This window comes from Panthera tigris, chromosome A2 (assembly GCF_018350195.1).
Source record: "Panthera tigris isolate Pti1 chromosome A2, P.tigris_Pti1_mat1.1, whole genome shotgun sequence".
In the NCBI taxonomy this organism is placed as follows: Eukaryota; Metazoa; Chordata; class Mammalia; order Carnivora; family Felidae; genus Panthera; species Panthera tigris.
This window is the reverse complement of record NC_056661.1, coordinates 78646776-78664671: the sequence shown is the minus strand read 5'-3', so window position 1 is coordinate 78664671 and position 17896 is coordinate 78646776. Positions and strand designations below refer to the sequence as shown.

The window sequence follows — 17896 nt, the reverse complement described above, 5'->3', positions numbered from 1 at the left end:
CCCTGAGGGCAGCCATATAGCAAAAGAATTATTTAGTCCCTCTCCTTCCCCTACAAGTACATTTTATGAGACAGAAAAGTGAAGCACAGAGTGGCCATGTAACCTGTCTATCAGCACAGTCAAGAAGGATTAAACAAGATAAAGAGTTTGATTCATGGCCAGTTACATTTTAGGTTTCAAAAGGCATTTAGGTAGTGATGTAAAGTAGGCAGGTGGATATATATGTCTGCAGCTCAGAATGGAGAGCTGAGATATAAATTTGGGAGTCATCAGCACACAGATGGTACTCAACACCATGGAAACAGATGAGATCATCTTCAGAGGGAATGTAGGCAAGAGCAACAGGCCTAGGACAGAGACCCTGTGGAAGGGCCAACGTTTGGATAAGGGAAACCAAAGAAACTGAGGAGGATGGCTTGTAGTTTATCTTCTACCCCAACTTCTTTACAAACCAACAACAGAAACCTTTTGTGTTCAGCGTATCTATGTACTTCAGTGCCAGATATTTTAAATACCGAAGACTACCACAAATTTTACCAATTTCAGTTAGTAACAGTAATCTAGAACTGTCGGGAGAAGAGGGACTGTACGAGTTAAATCTGCTGATGAGTGGTATTTCCAGATAAAGGAAGATTTCTCTTTATGTGACTAGTTCATGGCTTAAATGTCTGCAAGAATCAGGTAGGTGAAGGGGCCTGGCTGGCTCAGTCAACAGAGCATGCAACTCTTGATCTCCGGGTTCTAAGTTCGAGCCCCACGTGGGGTGTAGGGATTAATTAAAAAATAAAACCGTAAAAAAAAAAAAAATTCAGGTAGGTGAGTGTGAAGCACAAAGAAACACAACAGTAAATGGTGGGTCCTGTGCTACTGGCAGGGGCTGGGACTCTCCTACTGGCATTCAAATTTGGTGGATTACGGAGAAAAGTGGAGGGTCCTGGTCCTTACAGTACCATGCAACTGGGAATCAAAACCACGTCTCTATGGGTTCACAATTACAGCACAAGGCTGCATGTTAACAGAAGTCTTTCCTCCTGCCATTAACCGTTTTTCTCTAGAGGTGAAGTGTGAATACATTCAGTGTTGTAAAATGGAAGCACTTCTTAAAACTCATCAGCTCTGTGGCTCTGGGTGTTATCTACAATCCATCTGTGAAACAGAGATAATAATGCTATGAGGACTAACTGAAAGCATGTCTGGAAGAAGTCCCTAACTCGATGACCATTAGGCATTAATAAATGAGGAAGAGCAGGAGGAGAATGGGATGGACTAAATGATGATGAGCTTTCCAAACTATTATCACTCATCATCAAAGTGCAATAATACCTGTGCAGCTATTAAAAATCACTCGAGTACTTGGGGCGCCTGGGTGGTTCAGGCAGTTGTTAAGCATGTGACTTTGGCTCAGGTCATGATCTCCCGGTTCACGGGTTTGAGCCCTGCATCGGGCTCTGTACGGACAGCTCAGAGCCTGGAGCCTGCGTCAGATTCTGTGTCTCCCTCTCTCTCTGCCCCTCTGCTGCTCACGCTGTCTCTCAACAATAAATAAATGTAAAAAAATAAATTTTTTTTTAAATCACTTAAGTACCATATATATCCCCCTCCCCCCCAAAAGGAGCTACACCTTTTACAGGGTTCTCATTTTATTGTTTGAAGTTTTTAACCATTTTTTAATGTTTATTTTTGAGAGGGGGGAGGGGGGTAGGGAGAGAGGGAGGGAGGGAGGGAGGGAGGAAGGGAGGGAGCATGAACAGGGGAGGAGCAGAGAGTGAAGGAGACACAGAATCTGAAGCAGGCTCCAGGCTCTGAGCTGTCAGTACAGAGCTTGATGCAGGGCTCGGACTCACAAACCACGAGACCATGACCTGAGCAGAAGACAGACACTTAACCGACTGAGCCACCCAAGTGCCCCAAAATATGACAATTAAATGGTGCCTAACAAAATGTATTAGACAGTAGCTAAAATGAAGGGTTATTTTTTTAATTTTAAAAAAATGTTTTGATGTTTTATTTTTGAGAGAGAGATAGAGCGCGAGCAGGGGAGGGGCAGAGAGAGAGGGAGACACAGAATCCGAAGCAGGTTCCAGGCTCTGAGCTATGAGCACAGAGCCTAACAGCAGGCCTCCAACTCAAGAACCGTGAAATCCTGACCTGAGCCAAAATTGGACACTCAACCAACTGAGCCACTCAGGTACCCCCTAAAATGAAGTTTAATTCTTGGTATGAAAATTGATTGTATTGATGATCTTTTTTACCTTCCCCTTAAAAGGCTGTCACTACTTAAAGGAGGCAGATCCTATGATTCCAGGTCGGAGTCACTGCTCCTCTTGCCTAAGAAATTGCATAATTCTCTTCACATAGAACAGATGTGGGGTTAAAGACTTCTATGTAAAGCCAGGATGGGAAATAAAGAGAAGAGGATAGCAAAAACGTGAATTCTGTCCAGGTGTGCCGGTCATCTTTGCTTTGTTTCACGGACAAGATTGGCACCCCTAGTCTCTCTGCCTTCTTGGTGCTTAGACACTCAAGTTGCTGGAGAAGGACCTGAGGGGTGCATATTCTTACTAAACGCATGCAACCTGACTCAGGACACCTCGTACATAGAAACACTGGAAATCTTTGTCAGTCGGTTGTACCCCTGAGGTGCAGAGGTTGGAACCGCAAGGTTGGCTGTGCAGTACCTCGACCACCAACTGGAGCGTGACACTGTGAAATCATAAACACACTGGTTTTCTTACCTAGAAAGTGAAGAGAGAGCCATCCACACTATACATCTACAAGAACTGTTGAAAGAATTAAATTAACAGTGAACAGGAGAATGCACCGTAAGGCACTGAGGTTATTACTCTCTTCTCTGGCTAGAGCAGAGAATTAAAGAATTCTAATTCTACCAACACTAGTATAATTTAGCATAACCAATCTCGGTTTTCTTAAAGAAAAAGTAAACTGGTCAATTTCTTTGTACAATGTTCCAAGACTCTACATTCCTTCACTTTAAGTACTGAAAGTAACTGGTTACAAGAGTACAATGTGGAACCTGAGATGAATCACTTCACCATTTTGGGCATCAGTTTTCCTCATGCAGAAAACAAGCGTGGAGGACGAGCGGGATCTCCAAGCTCTTTTCTGGCTAGGACTTTTTTGTTCCCCCATTATATTCATCTGTACATGTCTGGTCACAAGAACTAGTGAAATGCTTTTGATTAGTTAATAAAAACGAGTCATTCTAACTGAGTTACATCATTCGTAAGTGAACTTTTACATTCCACCATCCCGACTGTATTAAAGTTAGAGGGAAAATGACAATTTTCATAGTGTGGTGATCACTCCCAACACGAAGGACAGGAAACATGAAGTGTAAGTCTGGTATTTCTTCGCATGAGCCCTTGTTGCCCACATGCCTCTCAAAGCACAACTGTTGCTCTCAAAGCAACAAACAGTGCAAAGGGACATTGATGTGTTGCCCCAGTGGAGAAAAGGCTGGCTGTGCCTTTTCTGGTGTGAGGCGGGACACACCATCATTTCACATTCAGAAACACACAGGATTCACTTTATGCACATGCAGGGTGTGACACCACTGAACTCTTAGTGGGAATTCTCAAGTTCAAAACTACAAAAAGTATCAAATCATATGAGGTAACTAGACAGAGCCTCAACTTTAGAAAAAGTTAACTTTAGGGTGCCTGGGTGGCTCAGTGAGTTGAGCATCTGACTTTGGTTCGGGTCATGATCTCATGGTTCATGAGTTCAAGCCCAACATCGGGCTTTGCACCTGCTTGGTTCCACACTGTCGGTGCAAAGTCTGATTGGGATATTCTCTCTCTCTCTCTCTCTCTCTCTCTCTCTCTCTCTCTCAGAATGAGTAAATAAACTTAAAAAAAATTTTTTTAAGTAAACTTCAGTAGATGTACTTTAAAACATTAGATTGAAAGAACTTTCTTGGGAAATGCCTCACTTGAGTTTATTTAAACTATCACTACAGGGGCACCTGGGTGGCTCAGTCAGTTAAGCGTCTGACTTCAGCTCAGGTCATGATCTTACTGTCTGTGAGTTCAAGCTGCATCGGGCTCTGTGCTGACAGCTCAGAGCCTGGAGCCTGCTTTGGATTCTGCGTCTCCCTCTCTTTCTGCCCCTCCCCCGTCCTCCCTCCCTCTCGCACTCGCTCTCTCTCTCTCTCAGATACACACACACACATACAAATAAACATTAACATTTTTTTGAGCTATCACTACAAACAAATCCATCATAATATCTAGTCCTAAGAATCAGAAGGCCTGTCATATTCTCCATAAAATGTGTGATTCCATCCAACTACCAGAAGGGTGAACCACAGATAAGCAGTTCATTTTTGTCGCTGGCTGTTAAATATTTTACAGCACCTCTGAGAGAAGCAGGGGTAATAACTGTCTTCTTTTTCTCCAGGAGCCAGGTGGACTGCCATGCCAAGCCCAAGCTACCGCTAAGAACATGACTGGCCTTAGGGCAGCGAGAGCAGCAGGAGCTACTCAGGAGTGATGGCCGTGGAGGGACAACATGACGATGGGCCGGACACTGCACAGCTCATTACACCCAAACACGATTTCTGGATTTGCTCACTTTGCAATGAATACTTGCATCGACGCTGAAACAGAAAGCACTACAGCAATAAATCCATCATCGATACAATCTCAATGCAATCTTGCTTCAACTACAAAAGCTCAGGAAAAAAAGGTGTCAATTTATTAACCACAAAAATCCTGTAATCATGACTAACCATACATAACACAGGAAAAAAATACTTAAGGTTTGACAGGCCGACCGACCACCTGTCTTTAGGACATCTCCATCCATCCAAAAAAATAAGGAACCGTCCTCTTTATAAAATCTTGGAGAGGAATACACTTCATAGCCTCTCTTGGTAATCCATTTCAGTGCTTAACACTCAAGGCATCAAGGCATTCATCCACCCTCTGTCTTTCAAATGGTAAATTCTGCCATAATGTTTCCACCCTTTTCCAGAGCAAATGAATAACATTTTGCCATCAACTCTGCAACGTATCTTGCAACCTTTGATTCTTACAGGGGAAAACACGTTTCTTAAGACTTTCCTAACTTTATGCTCGCAGGAGTGTGTGCATGTTCTAAACATGGGCGGAACGTCTCCCTTGCTAAATCCTGTCAATCAATGACTCTTGGTAAACTTCAGCATTAAAATTCAAAAGGCTTACCACTGCACAGAAGAATCCTCTCCCCTCTTTTCCCACCCTTTCCTTCACCTATTTCCCAGCCTTACATTATCATCTCAAGTTCCCATGTGGCACCACCATGTTTCACTTCACTCTGATTTCTCACATGCTATTTCCCCAGCGTGCAACGCTAACCTGAGGACTGGGACTTCACATTCCGTCCTCCCGCTCTACAAAGTACACACACCCCTACCTCTCCCCCACCCTCCACCCCCCAAAAACACAAATTCTAGCGAGAAAAATGCAGTTGGCCAAAAAGAAGATCTTGCCTAAAAAGGTGATTCAGTTTTACAACAGAGTCAGTGAATGCTTACCGAACATCCACAAGGCCCTAGTTTGACAAGGAGGGTTAGAGAATCTTAATTCCTGTACATCTTTTTAAAAATAAAAAAGGGTGCTTGCTTCGGCAGCACATATACTAAAATTGGAACGATACGGAGAAGATTAGCATGGCCCCTGCACAAGGATGACACGTAAATTCGTGAAGTGTTCCATATTTTTTGGGTGATGGGTATTGAGGAGGGCACCTTTTGGGATGAGCACTGGGTGTTGTATGGAAACCAATTTGACAATAAATTTCATATATTGAAAAAAATAAAAATAAAAAAGGAAAGTCTGCCATGTTTTGTCATCTGTCTGGGATGAGAAGCTTCTACGATACAACTTCTTGAAATCCCTTACAAAATTAAAAGTCATTAACAAAGGCACTAAGTATACCTTAAGCAATTCATGAATGCTTGACTGAATAAAGAATCTACTGCCTCAGAGTTTGTTAAAGTTGACTGTATGGATTTGGCTTTCATTTATGCACACCCAGCGGAACGCTGAAGGTGTCACGGTAACAGGTGGCTTTACGAGAGAGAAGAGCTAAGAAGCAGAGGGGACTGCTGTCAACAGTGTCTAGTATACTGTCAACCATCATCTATAGAACACTCGAAAAGAAACAACTGAGACTCCAAAATGAGAGTGTAAGCAAAAAGGTCCTTTACACGCTGCCAGTAAGAGTGTAAAGCTCCAGCTTTGCAGAGGCAATTTAACACTCCCGACCGAGAGCCTTACAAGCTGGCTTTTCTAAGTGATTCCATTTCTAAGACCAAGACTCAATAAAAAGAATTATGGTATACTTATCCATATCATGGACTCAGTCCTATGCAGTGTTTAAAAATGATACCATAAAAAAATGCCCACAGAAGATTACTTAATAACCTAAGAAAGACTGCATATGATAACGTAAAAAGCCAATTCCAGAGTAATGTGCCAGTGTGATGTTGGGTTTTCTTGTTGATGATGGTAATGCTGTGAAAGTATGTCTGCTTGATTTTTATAGATCTACTTACACTAAAACATAATATTAAACTTAAAAAATTAATACTAGAGACTGACCTTTTATGATGAAAGTATGGTGCTTTTTGTGTTCTCCTTTTTATCTGAATTTTCAAAAACAAATAAACATATCTTCTGAAAAGGATTATGTTAAATAATACGTAACATAATTAAGTTAGAGAAAAGGTTTACTTCTTCTGTAGGAACTAGTAGATTTTCTCCTTATAGAGAGTAAGCAACACTATTTTTTTCCTTAGTTGGGCTGCCAGGAGACTCAAAGCCAAATTTGCCGGTCACCATCAGCAGGTGCACAGCAAATGCCACATAACTGGCGGCGTGTGCTTCTGACTATCCGCCATCGTAACCTTCCAGTCTGACCTGCATTTTCTCTGGCCCTTTTTCTACTGCATTGTAGATCTTCTTCTAACTAGCCTCCAAATCTTTTTGTGGGGGGAGTGTGGGTAGAGGGGGGAAAAGAAAGACGGAAAAAGAAGGAAAAGGGGAAAGGAGAAAAAGGATGAGGTGGCATTTGCAGCAGCAGGATATTGTTCTAGCTCTGTAATTTTCAGGTTAATTTATTGAAGGTTAGGTCCCAGCACAGTGGGTACTGTACTACGTGTAGAATGAATGAATGGACAGAACACCTTCCCAGCTTGAGAAATGCATGTCTCTCAGGGGCCCTTCCTACTCCAAACAGTTGAAATCTTCTTGAATTCTGGTACCTTAGCATATGGTTATTAGAACAGTGCTCACCAGTATTTATGCAGATTTGAAACATCAGAAAAACCCAGAGATACAGTTCTTAGTACAACAACAGTTTGATGTGCATGCCTTCAATCTACAGATAATGAATGCTTATAGTACTCACAGGACTTGAAAATCCTTTCCTATAAATCTGCACAGGTCTGTGGCTCACAGATTGTAAATCAATGTGCTATACAGCACAGAAGAAAACTGTTTACCATGAGCTGAATTTAGATGGCAGACATTCTTTTCTTTTGAGGCTGGCATGAGTTTTTGTTTTGTTTTTTAATTTGTGCCATCATTTAAAAGGAGAGATCTGGGGCTCCCGGCTGGCTCGGTCAGTGGGGGAAACAACTCTTGATCTCAGGGTTGTGAGTTCAAGCCCCACGGGTAGAGATTACTTCTAAGTAAAAATCTTTAACTAACTAACTAAATAAATAAATAAATAAATAAGACTAAAATGAGAGCTCTGACAGAAAAAAGTAGTCAACTTCTCACAAAAATCACAAAGGCTGGCAAAATTTGGCCTGGATTTCCACATGGCAGTAGCCAGCAAGAGCTGATCCACAACCACCTCTTTATTTACTTATTTATTTTGGAGGAACATGGGTTCTTTACAAACATGTGATCTCAAAAACACAGCATGTCATTATAAAAACTGCACCACATACCTACAAGCAAAAGGACAGACGTGTAACCGTACCAGGCATCATAGCTTCATGTGGTGTGTCTTTGCAAACCATGTTATTTGTGTGCACAGGCTCTTTTTATACGTACACACATACACACACAGCCTCACACACTCTGGGCTTACAGAAGTGGGAATACCTTTAGTAGTTTTTTATCGCCTGTTTTTCACCTTTCTTGCTTTTTTTTCTACAATGCCTTTTAATAACACTGTTATTAAATCTTCTACATCATGTTTTAATCTCTGTATCATATTCCTTACACTGGATAAACTATAACAAATTTAATACTCTCATACTGCAAACCATTTATTTCCAATAGCTTTGCTACCATAAATGTGCAGAGTAATTTAGAAAGACAATTTTGTTTTATTTTTAATGTCTGTATTTGAGAGAGATGGCGGGGGGGGGGGGGAGGGGTGCTGCAGAGAGAGAGAGGGAGGCACAGAATCTGAAGCTGGCTCCAGGCTCTGAGCTGTCAGCACAGAGCCCAACGCAGGCCTTGAACCCATGAACCTTGAGATCATGACCTGAGCTGAAGTCTGACGCTTAACCGACTGAGCTACCCAGGTGCCCTGTGTTTTATTTTAGACTTTGAAGAAGAATATGAAAGGATGGGAGTTCTCTGGCCTCCTTCTCCCCAGTTTTCAGTCTCTTTTCCCCTCATTTTAATTCAGTATAGCAGCAGCTAGCTCTTTACATGGGTTTGTGGTCTCTAGTGTTCTAGAGTCTGCATCTGGCCCTTGGTCCTCACTCATCTCAAAGGCATCACTATTTGCCTTTGGCAAATGTCTGTAACCCTTACACTGTATACAGCTCTAGCCTCAATGTAAGTTCACCCAAAATGCAATTATTGGTTATTTGTAATTCTTTCAACAAATGCCAAGAGCTTCCCGCTGGTGTGGTCCATGACAAGATGCCCACGAAACTGCCCAAGTTAGGTGAGGGGGAGGCCACCCACCAAAGCCTCTTCTACACAGAGCCTAGGCTTCTGTGCTGCCTTTGCTGGCCCCTGATTTCCCAATCACTGAGTGGGCAGTGCACAGCCGCTGCTGATAAATGCTGGATGGACGCACAGAAGATGGATGGATTACAAATGTAAGCTACACTAAAATCAGTCTTTAATTTCTTCCAGCTATTGGCACATAAGGAATTCTGCTCCAAAGGGAATCTGCAATATGACTGTTAGAAGGAGAGTTATTTTTTATTGTTGTCATTGTTATTCTTACAAGAGCAGTGCACATTTGTTCAAAACTTCCCTGATCTACCATCTGGGGGGGAGGGCAGATCCCACAGGGAAAAGGAAGTGCTGTTCCTGGGGTACAAACCCACGTTAGGTAATATGGTACCTGGGACTTGGGACTGAATTACAACGAACCGCACACTGAGAAAGTGACGCTTTTCCCAACTTCTTTCAGTCTGTCTGAGTATATCCAACAGCATGTCTCACTTTGGTGCTAACACATACACTTAAGCTCCTTTATGACACTTGCCAATTTAATTTCCCTTGTAAACAGAGGGAGCATATGGCACAGGCCTAAGCCTTTATCAGACAACAGAATCTGGACAGGATTTAACAGTAATTGTTTTTAAAGGTTCTGGTAGGGATACAGAGATTTCCTTTTAAAGAAAATTAACTTTTAAAAAACATTATACGAATTTTATGTTCTGTGCATCTTACCACGACTAAACACAAACAAAGAACATGATATTAAGTAACAGTAAAGGATGGAGTACAACCACGACAAAGAGCACTGAGGTGATATACACAATACTGACATTTGGGAGATGAAGGGCTCTGGTTTGATGTTACCAGTTTGGCAAAGAGATGGGAAGCGTTCAGATTTACTTTAATGTCCATTTTACATTGTAACAAATGTAAAAAATATATATGTAATAACAAACTGTGCATTTTTATGGTGATAGAAAAACCTAAGATTTGTAACCTTGACACTTCAAGTTAAATTAGCTCATGACTACAATTGACAACATAGGATTATATATAACTATTTGTGACCACGTACAGCTATACTTTATTAATCTAAAACAATACCATAAAAATAAATGACTCTCTCTATACCAAAAAAGTTCTTCCCATAAGGTTCCTAATTTGCAAGCTGCAAATGATGATATAAAAATATTCTCTAATGAAAACACTTCTACATTTAAGATCGTAAGTCGGGGCTAATACTACACCAGTAAGTAGACCAAATGTCATTGATACTCCCCTCTGTCAAACAGCAGCTGTGACAAATGCTACAAAGGAGAGGTACATGGTTCTGGAAGGGCTTATAACAAGTGTAATTTGACCTAGGCAGGGCTTCCTTGAGATGGGAAGGATAGGAGCAGTGAAAGAGCAAAGCAAGAGAGACAGGACTGGAGTCAGAGGAGTCTGCGGTTGGGATGGAGAATGTGGGTGCTCGCTGACCCAGATACAGAGTTTTCCTTTATGCCAAGAACAGTGGGAAGAGGGCTGAAGGGTATGTAAAGTGGAGAGTGACCTGGCCTGAGCAGACTGGTGTTCTGAAAGGTCTGTGCGGGCTGTGATGTGGCAACCCTCCAAAGAAGTGTCAGAATCAAAGTTTAAATTGGTAACAAACAAAATAACCTAGAAATTACTGCATCTAGACCACATAAGTAATGACCAACAGGAAGGAAGCTCAGCTAATTGTCCAGGTTTGTTTTGTTTTCCTAACAGAAATTAAAAGACACTAGTACAATTTTATTCAGACATAGGATACTGAAATTTTAGAGACTATGAACAATATGAAATGTAACACTCTACAAATTTAACACTATAAAAAGTTGATATAAGATTGGAACATATAGGGGTGCCTGGGTGGCTCAGTTAAGCATTCGACCTCGGTTCAGGTCATGATCTCACTGTTCGAGAGTTCAAGCACCACATCGGGCTCTGTGCTGACAGCTCAGAGCCTGGAGCCTGCTTCAGATTCTGGGTCTCCCTCTCTCTAGGCCCCTCCCCTGCTCGCACACTCTGTCTCCTCTCTCTCTCTCAAAAATAAATAAACATTAAAAAAAATTTATTTTTGATTGGGACATATCAAAAATGTCATAATTTCCTGGTCAGACCCAAGGTGGCCCACCTGAAGGGTTTAAGAAGACTGGAGGTCGACGGAAGGGCTCTCAAGGATGGGATGGCTGAGCACCAAAACTGAGGCCCAGATTACTTCCCTGGTTCTCACCCCAAGCTTTTCTTTTCTGTTTTGCATGACAGGCTTCTAATAAGGCTTAAATAAAGAAATAATTTTGGTATTCAAACCAAGTCTGAAAACTAATGGTAACAGCTGTGGCCTCTCGGATCCAGTTCCAAATCAGTCAGTGGGAGGGCAGTACCTCAGATGACTGACTACACTTCGTGGCTGGTTCCCATTTGGTCTCAACTTTTAACTCTGATTTCCTTCATGAAAGCTGGTACTCAGAAACAGTCCCTTATCTGCATCTACTTCTCCTCAAAAATTCTGCCCTTATCTGCATCTAATTCTGCCCGTTCACACTGGCACACTTATCAGAATTCTTCTTTTTTAAGTTTATTGTATTTATTTTCAGAGACAGAGAGGGGAGGGGAGGGGAGGGGCAGAGAGAGAAGGAGAGAATCCCAAGCAGGCTCTGTGGAGCTGCATTTGATGCGGGGCTTGAACTCACGAACTGTGAGATCATGACCTGTGCCGAAATCCAGAGTCAAATGCTGAACTGACTGAGCCACCCAGGCCCCTGACCCATCAGTATTCTAACAGAGAGAAAGAAAAGGGGAAGGGAAAAGACATGGGAAGGCAAAGGTAAAGGATATGCGCCGTACCAAGCGAACAAGGACCTGGGGCAGGCTGGTGTGAGTGCAGACTAGCACATTCACTTTGGAAAACTGGCAGTGTCCGCTAACACTTAGCAACTGTGCTCCCAGGTACACACATGGCAGAAGTGCAGGCATAGATCCACTCCCCAGAAGACAGGTGTACAAATGCTCACAGGAGCAGCAATCCTAACAAACTGCAGACGTCCCGGACGCATGCCCATCAGTAGTAGAATGGATACATAAAGCGAGGCACATTCAAGTGAATACCGCACAGCAAGGAGACGGAACTAACTGCCGCTGCTGCACACAAACACGAACGTAGTGCAACGTAACGCATGTACGGAGGGTTTCTATTTGCATGTAACGCTCAAGGGCAGATATAATTGAACAGTCAGATGTGGAAATAACCTCATCTTTATCTTAATACTAAGTAAGACCCAAGATAGGGGCGCCTGGGTGGCTCAGTCGGTTAAGCACCCGATTTGGGCTCAGGTCATGAACTCACAGTTCACGAGTTCAAGCCCCGCATCGGACTCTGTGCTGACAGTGCAGAGCCTGTTTGGGATCCTCTCTCTCTCTCTCTCTCTCTTCTTCTCTCTCTCTCTCTCTCTGCCCCTCTCCCGTTCAAGTGTGCACACACTCTCTCTCTAAATAAACAAACAAATAAAATTTAAAAAGACCCAAAATGAATCAAAGTCTTAAAATATTAAAAGTCAAAAACTTTTTTTAGGTAAGCCTAGCAGAAAATCATAGTGACCTTGGGCTTAGCAAGGGTTTCTTAGATACAACACATAAAACATAAACAACAAAAGAGAAAAAAATAATTGGATTTCATAATGATCTATGATCTGTGCACTTTCCCATATATATCTTCCATAAACATATTACTAAAAATTAAATGAAAACAGCAGAAAGCGTAAGAACTGAGCGGAGGGAGAAAACACAACCAGCCACGGTCATCTCTTCTAACCCCTCAGAGAAAGTAGTTCTCAAGTACACCCGCAAACACAGACGGAGGCAGAGGTGAGCATGAGCACGGGAGAAGCCGTCACCACTAACTACCTCTGCCTCTTCACTACAATAAAGAGGAATTTTTTTTTAAAGATTTGTTTATTTTTAAGTAATCGCTACACCCAACAATGGAGTTCAAACTTACAACCCTGAGATCAAAGTCGCATCTTGACCTACTGAGTGAGCCAGCCAGGCGCCCCAGAAGAGGGAATTTTAGTAAAATGTGGCTATCCTCCATGACTGTTCTTAGTTCACACCATAGAGACATGGAGGAAAATACGTTCAACATAAGAGCAAATAAAAGACGCCTTGGTCCTGGATCCTTTTCCACCAAATATCCTACACTTACTTCTTTCTCCAGGTGGTCCCATCCTGATGTTTTTGTTTTCCCTCCCATTCCCCTTATTCTTCCAGGCTTCTCTTTTTGCTTTCTGCAACCACGCACCATTATCATATGCCCTTTTTTCTTTCACTTAAGAGGCTCCAAAATAAGAAAATGAATTAAAATACACACACAAAAATAGCGCAGGTTCTTTATGTGTTTCAAATGCCCCTCTTCTACTAGGGTAGGGGCAACAATCTCTAACCTTTCTTACCAATCCTGTTTACACAGCATTGGCAGGATATAGGCCATAGCATAAATATTTTTATGATACTTTCTCCCTCTTCCTTTCTCTCTCCTCCTGAAAAAAAGGCAGCTAGCAATTTCTAAATTCAAGTGGGATGCTAATGATCCAGGCTTGCACTTCCTATCTCTTCCAGGATAAAGACCCCTTTAATCACCAAAATATCTCTTTCTCTCTCAACCTCTCTCTCTCTCTCTCTCATGCACGTGTGAAATTATCCTTTTATTATCTGTTACCTGAGAAAGTACAATAGTAGGCACTGCTACTTAGTTAACTTTTGACTGACTGTGAACTTTATTAATTATAACAACTTTTGACTGACTGTGAACTTTATTAATTACAACAACATTTACATTTCACAAGAGCAAATGTGGCCAAAGCTTTGTGTGAACATAGGTTCCCCAGCTTCTCAAGACCTTCCTTCCCCTCACAAACTCCACAGGCCTCCCTGGAGTCAGCCTGGAAACACTGGGAATCCTCTCTCTGAGCACTCTGGGCTCAACTCTTCTCACTGATAAAGAATTGTCCAATTTTGTTCATGAGTTCACTGAAGAAGTAGCAATACAGTTTGTCCAAAATTTTAATAGAGCAAAGTGCCTTCTGCTCACTCAGGATCTTTTGAGGTTGATTTGCCAGAGTCTTCCCCACAGCAGGCAGACACACACACACACACACACACACACACACACACACACACACTCTCTCTCTCTCTCTATCTCTCTCTCTCTCTCCTCACTTAAAACTTGTATGTGGAAATGTTTAAGAAATGATTATCTTTTTTCTAGATAGTATCATGATTACTACTCCTTTTCCTCCTCTTTCCCACCTACTCCACTCCATAAATTTCCAAATCCCAGAAGTGTTATGGCTAAGTCAAGAAGAAACAAAAACTTGAAAACCTAGTTTTTATATCAAATAAATGTTCACAGCTTTCTTTTTTTCATTAAATGGGGGTAGGTGAGGAAGTAAAACTGTGCCTGGCCCTGTCACTACCATGTTTAAGATGAATACATTCATTCATTCAACAGGCAGCAATTAAAAAGCAAATACTCATAGTAGGATGTGCTCCTAAAATCTGCAGAAGGGGGCTCTCTTGCAACGGATACGTGTTCCTCTTAGCTGGTAATAACATACAAATCAGGCATCATTTGTTTTTGTCTTTTTAATTCATTCAGTAATATTCTCTGTCCTTAATTTAATAATTAAGTTGACATTTTCCCCTTTCTCTGAAATATAAAACCAAAAAATAGAATTATAACTTTCTGTCACCCCACTGGATTTTGTCCCCTGAGTCAGCCATTCTGAACAGTACTCCCCACCTCCCCTACAAAAGAACATTTAGATGGACCCCCACTCTTCTTTTAAAGGTAAAAATACAATCTTAAATCTCAAGGTGGTATTGAGATCCATTAAGAAAACATGTTTTCTAATTTAGGTTCCAAAACAATTTTCAAAATTCCATATACTGCTTCAAATCATATTCGTATTTTTCAATGAAGAACCCTAAGTCTACAGAAATAAATTTATTTTTTGTTTTGTTTCTCCCATTTTACAAAACTGTCTGAGCAAGAATTAATTCAACCAATACTAGCTGTCACACAGGACTAGCAATTCTCACTAAGCGGGTTAAAAATAGGAGATGGAAGAATTATTAGGAACATCACATTGCTGTTTACAGTTATTATATTTTTACTTATAAAAATGTTGCATTTCCACTCCACTCAGTGGTCTGAAATATCAAAAGATCATTCTATCCTGAAGACAGTGAACGAAATCATTTGTGCCAAATGGTAAGTTTTGGTTTCTTGCAAAGCAGCTTCTCCCCTCTTTTAAAGAAGCAGGGTTTCTTCATCATTTCTACCCAAAAAACCATGTGGAATACTGACCATATGTAAATTCCAAATAGCTGAATTCAGGCCTTGACTCAAACAGCTAAATTTAAAAAAAAAAAAAAAAGGTCAAAGACTTTTAAAATTAAGTAACCGGTGAACAAGGAATTGAATGAAGAATGTGATGGTAATGTTACATGATACGATAAACTATGAAATGCGTGAGCAGGATATAGCACTACTAGGCTATGAATTTTTTTTAACTTTACATTCTTGCTTTTCAAATTCTTTGAAACACATTGAAAAGACAAATCATTTGACTACTCGTCACTGTATGCCTTTTACAAAGAGGAGAAAAAAGAAGTAACTTCTATTTTTAATGTATTTCCATTAATGAAACAACTTCTATGTTTGCAAAGTGTTGGCTGACCCATAAAATAGATTTATCACCCATTAAGTCAGCATATCACAACTGCCATATACATGTCTAAGCACCCCCAAAAGAATAACAAACAAAGCAAGCAAGCTCTGGTAAAACTGTGTATAAAGCTGTCACAAGCATAGTGGCTGGTTTCTGAACTTTAAAACCATGACCACATGCATCCTCCGTTTCCATCAAATTTAACTACAGGAGCTTAGGTATAAGGATTTAAAAAATAATAAATTATTATTGTTATAATAGTAAGTAAATGTAATCACCAAAATATTTTAGAATCTTTCCTTTAACTAGAGAAACCTCATCCATTCCTAACTTGTTTCTCACTAATATTCTTCCATTCTGTTCAACATCCAGTTTATCAATAGAGAATTCATGCTACTCAAAAAAGCTAACATAATTATTGCTGCCATCCCATTGAGAATGCTCTTCCCTGGTAACAGAACTCCAACATCACAGTTGGCGCCCGGACCGCTCACTATTTACACCACCACCCTCTCCCCTTCCCAACACCACCATTTTACTGGCTGAACCACAAGGCTGAAGATTGTTTTTCATCTCAGCAAACAGAATGTTTAAAAACTCGGATGGCTAGCCACAAACCAGGAGTTAGAAGCTACGTGAAAATAAACACAAATGTGAAGAAATTTTTCTATTTTCAATTTCTGAAGAAAGCAGTTAACATCTTATTTGTAATGCCCTAAATTATAGCCAGAAGTCTTTCCCCTAATTACACTAATAAATCGATTTAATGTCATCATTTTGCCATCAGATCATGTCCTCCATACACTAGTTAGTGTACTTTAATTAAATCCATTTTACCATGGTAGGCTGTTCACCTCATTTTTTTCCCCAGTGCTTTTCCTCTATCTTCCTCAAGTACTAAATCATGTCTCCATAATATTTTCCTAAATATTAAATCTATGAAAAAGATAACCTCAAAACTAATCATGGATGAGACAAATCAACACACCTTCAATATAAAATATCAACATAAAATATAAACTATTAGGTAACCAAGAGAAGGGTAAGCATCAACTGTATGCCCAAGAACCTCCATTTAAAACATTATGTAGTATACACAATTTTGGCAAAGAGAAGTGAACACAGTATTTACATACCAATATAGGCAACTATATTATTAGCCTCATTTCTGGCTTGAGATAAAAATACCTTTATTCCACTTATTAAGTAAAATAGCCATTTTAAGGAAATATCTCCTTACAGGTATAATCATTTGATTGACAGACAAAATAATTGCTTTAAAAATACTTCTGAGTCATTTTGTCCTTACCTGCAGGCATGAACCATTACTGCATGCAGTGACTGTTCCATTTCCTAGCACAGACTTGAAGAAGCATCATATCTCTCTTTCAGAATGTGACTAATCTGTGGGTTTGCAATTCCTAAGCTATTTACAAATGGCACTCCCTTTCCACATAAGAAAATATTTATTACACCAAAAGCCAAGTATTTTTAACCTAGATCTTACAAATAATGTGATTTTGTGTAGCAACCATCTCCAAACATAGGAAGAAAATCTAATACTAATATTTCCTTAAGAAAGCAAGATTTTTGTTTTGTAGCGAAGTAAATTATTTTTTAAAGCCTTCAACAGCTGTCACACATGAACTAGCGCTCTGCTGTGCGATGGTGTGCATGCTGCAGCTGATTAAGCTTCACTATTTTTTAAAAAATCAATTACCCTTTGTAAAAGCAGAACAGCCTGCCCAAATACACATCTTCGACACAGCACAATGACCGGCATGCAGTACGATACGTTATACAGCAAACTTGACAAGAAAAAAATACGTCCTGCTTGTTTCTTAGCAATGCTACACCATTAATTGTTCATGCAAGAGATGTAGCTGTACCTTTCTGAAGAGGACGACTTCTCAGAGTTAACTGACATCAGCAGCTCAATCTTCTGCTTGATTTCTGGAAAAATCAGAAAATATTCACAACCAAGATTGCCTGCTCTTGCTTTCAAGCTTTATATCAACAGATTTTTCGTCTCTGATCCCTTTTGTTCAAAAAGAGGCCACAAGATTCGCAGTACTTCTGTTAGGACTGGGATTCGATGGTGCTATAAAGGGAAAAGCTCCAGAGGCACCAGGCCTTGCTAAACTATGCACATGACTGTTTATGAAAGCAGGAAGTACCATTTCTTTTAAGCGGAGGGGTGTTTTCTTTTTTAAGGTAGAACCA

The 17896-nt window shown here is 40.6% G+C and overlaps 1 protein-coding gene and 1 non-coding gene across 19 annotated transcripts in view; one reads left to right on the top strand and one right to left on the bottom strand.

The window, feature by feature from the left end:
- SRPK2 (SRSF protein kinase 2) overlaps positions 1-17896 on the bottom strand; it is a 312538-nt gene that overhangs the window by 195200 nt on the left and 99442 nt on the right. The window contains exons 1-2 of one of the 18 annotated variants that reach the window (XM_042964792.1): positions 17748-17789; positions 17563-17626 (exon numbers count right to left, since the gene is read on the bottom strand). The exons of 16 other annotated variants lie outside the window; for them this stretch is intronic. In XM_042964792.1, the coding sequence (XP_042820726.1) occupies positions 17563-17600 (38 nt within the window). In that variant the 5' untranslated portion in view covers positions 17601-17626; positions 17748-17789. Of the gene's footprint in view, positions 1-17562; positions 17627-17747; positions 17790-17896 lie in introns of those variants that run through there. One more of the 18 variants, XM_042964781.1, reaches the window with a different exon arrangement.
- LOC122236871 lies at positions 5617-5723 on the top strand. The gene has a single exon (XR_006215099.1). It is a non-coding gene; the product is annotated as a U6 spliceosomal RNA (small nuclear RNA).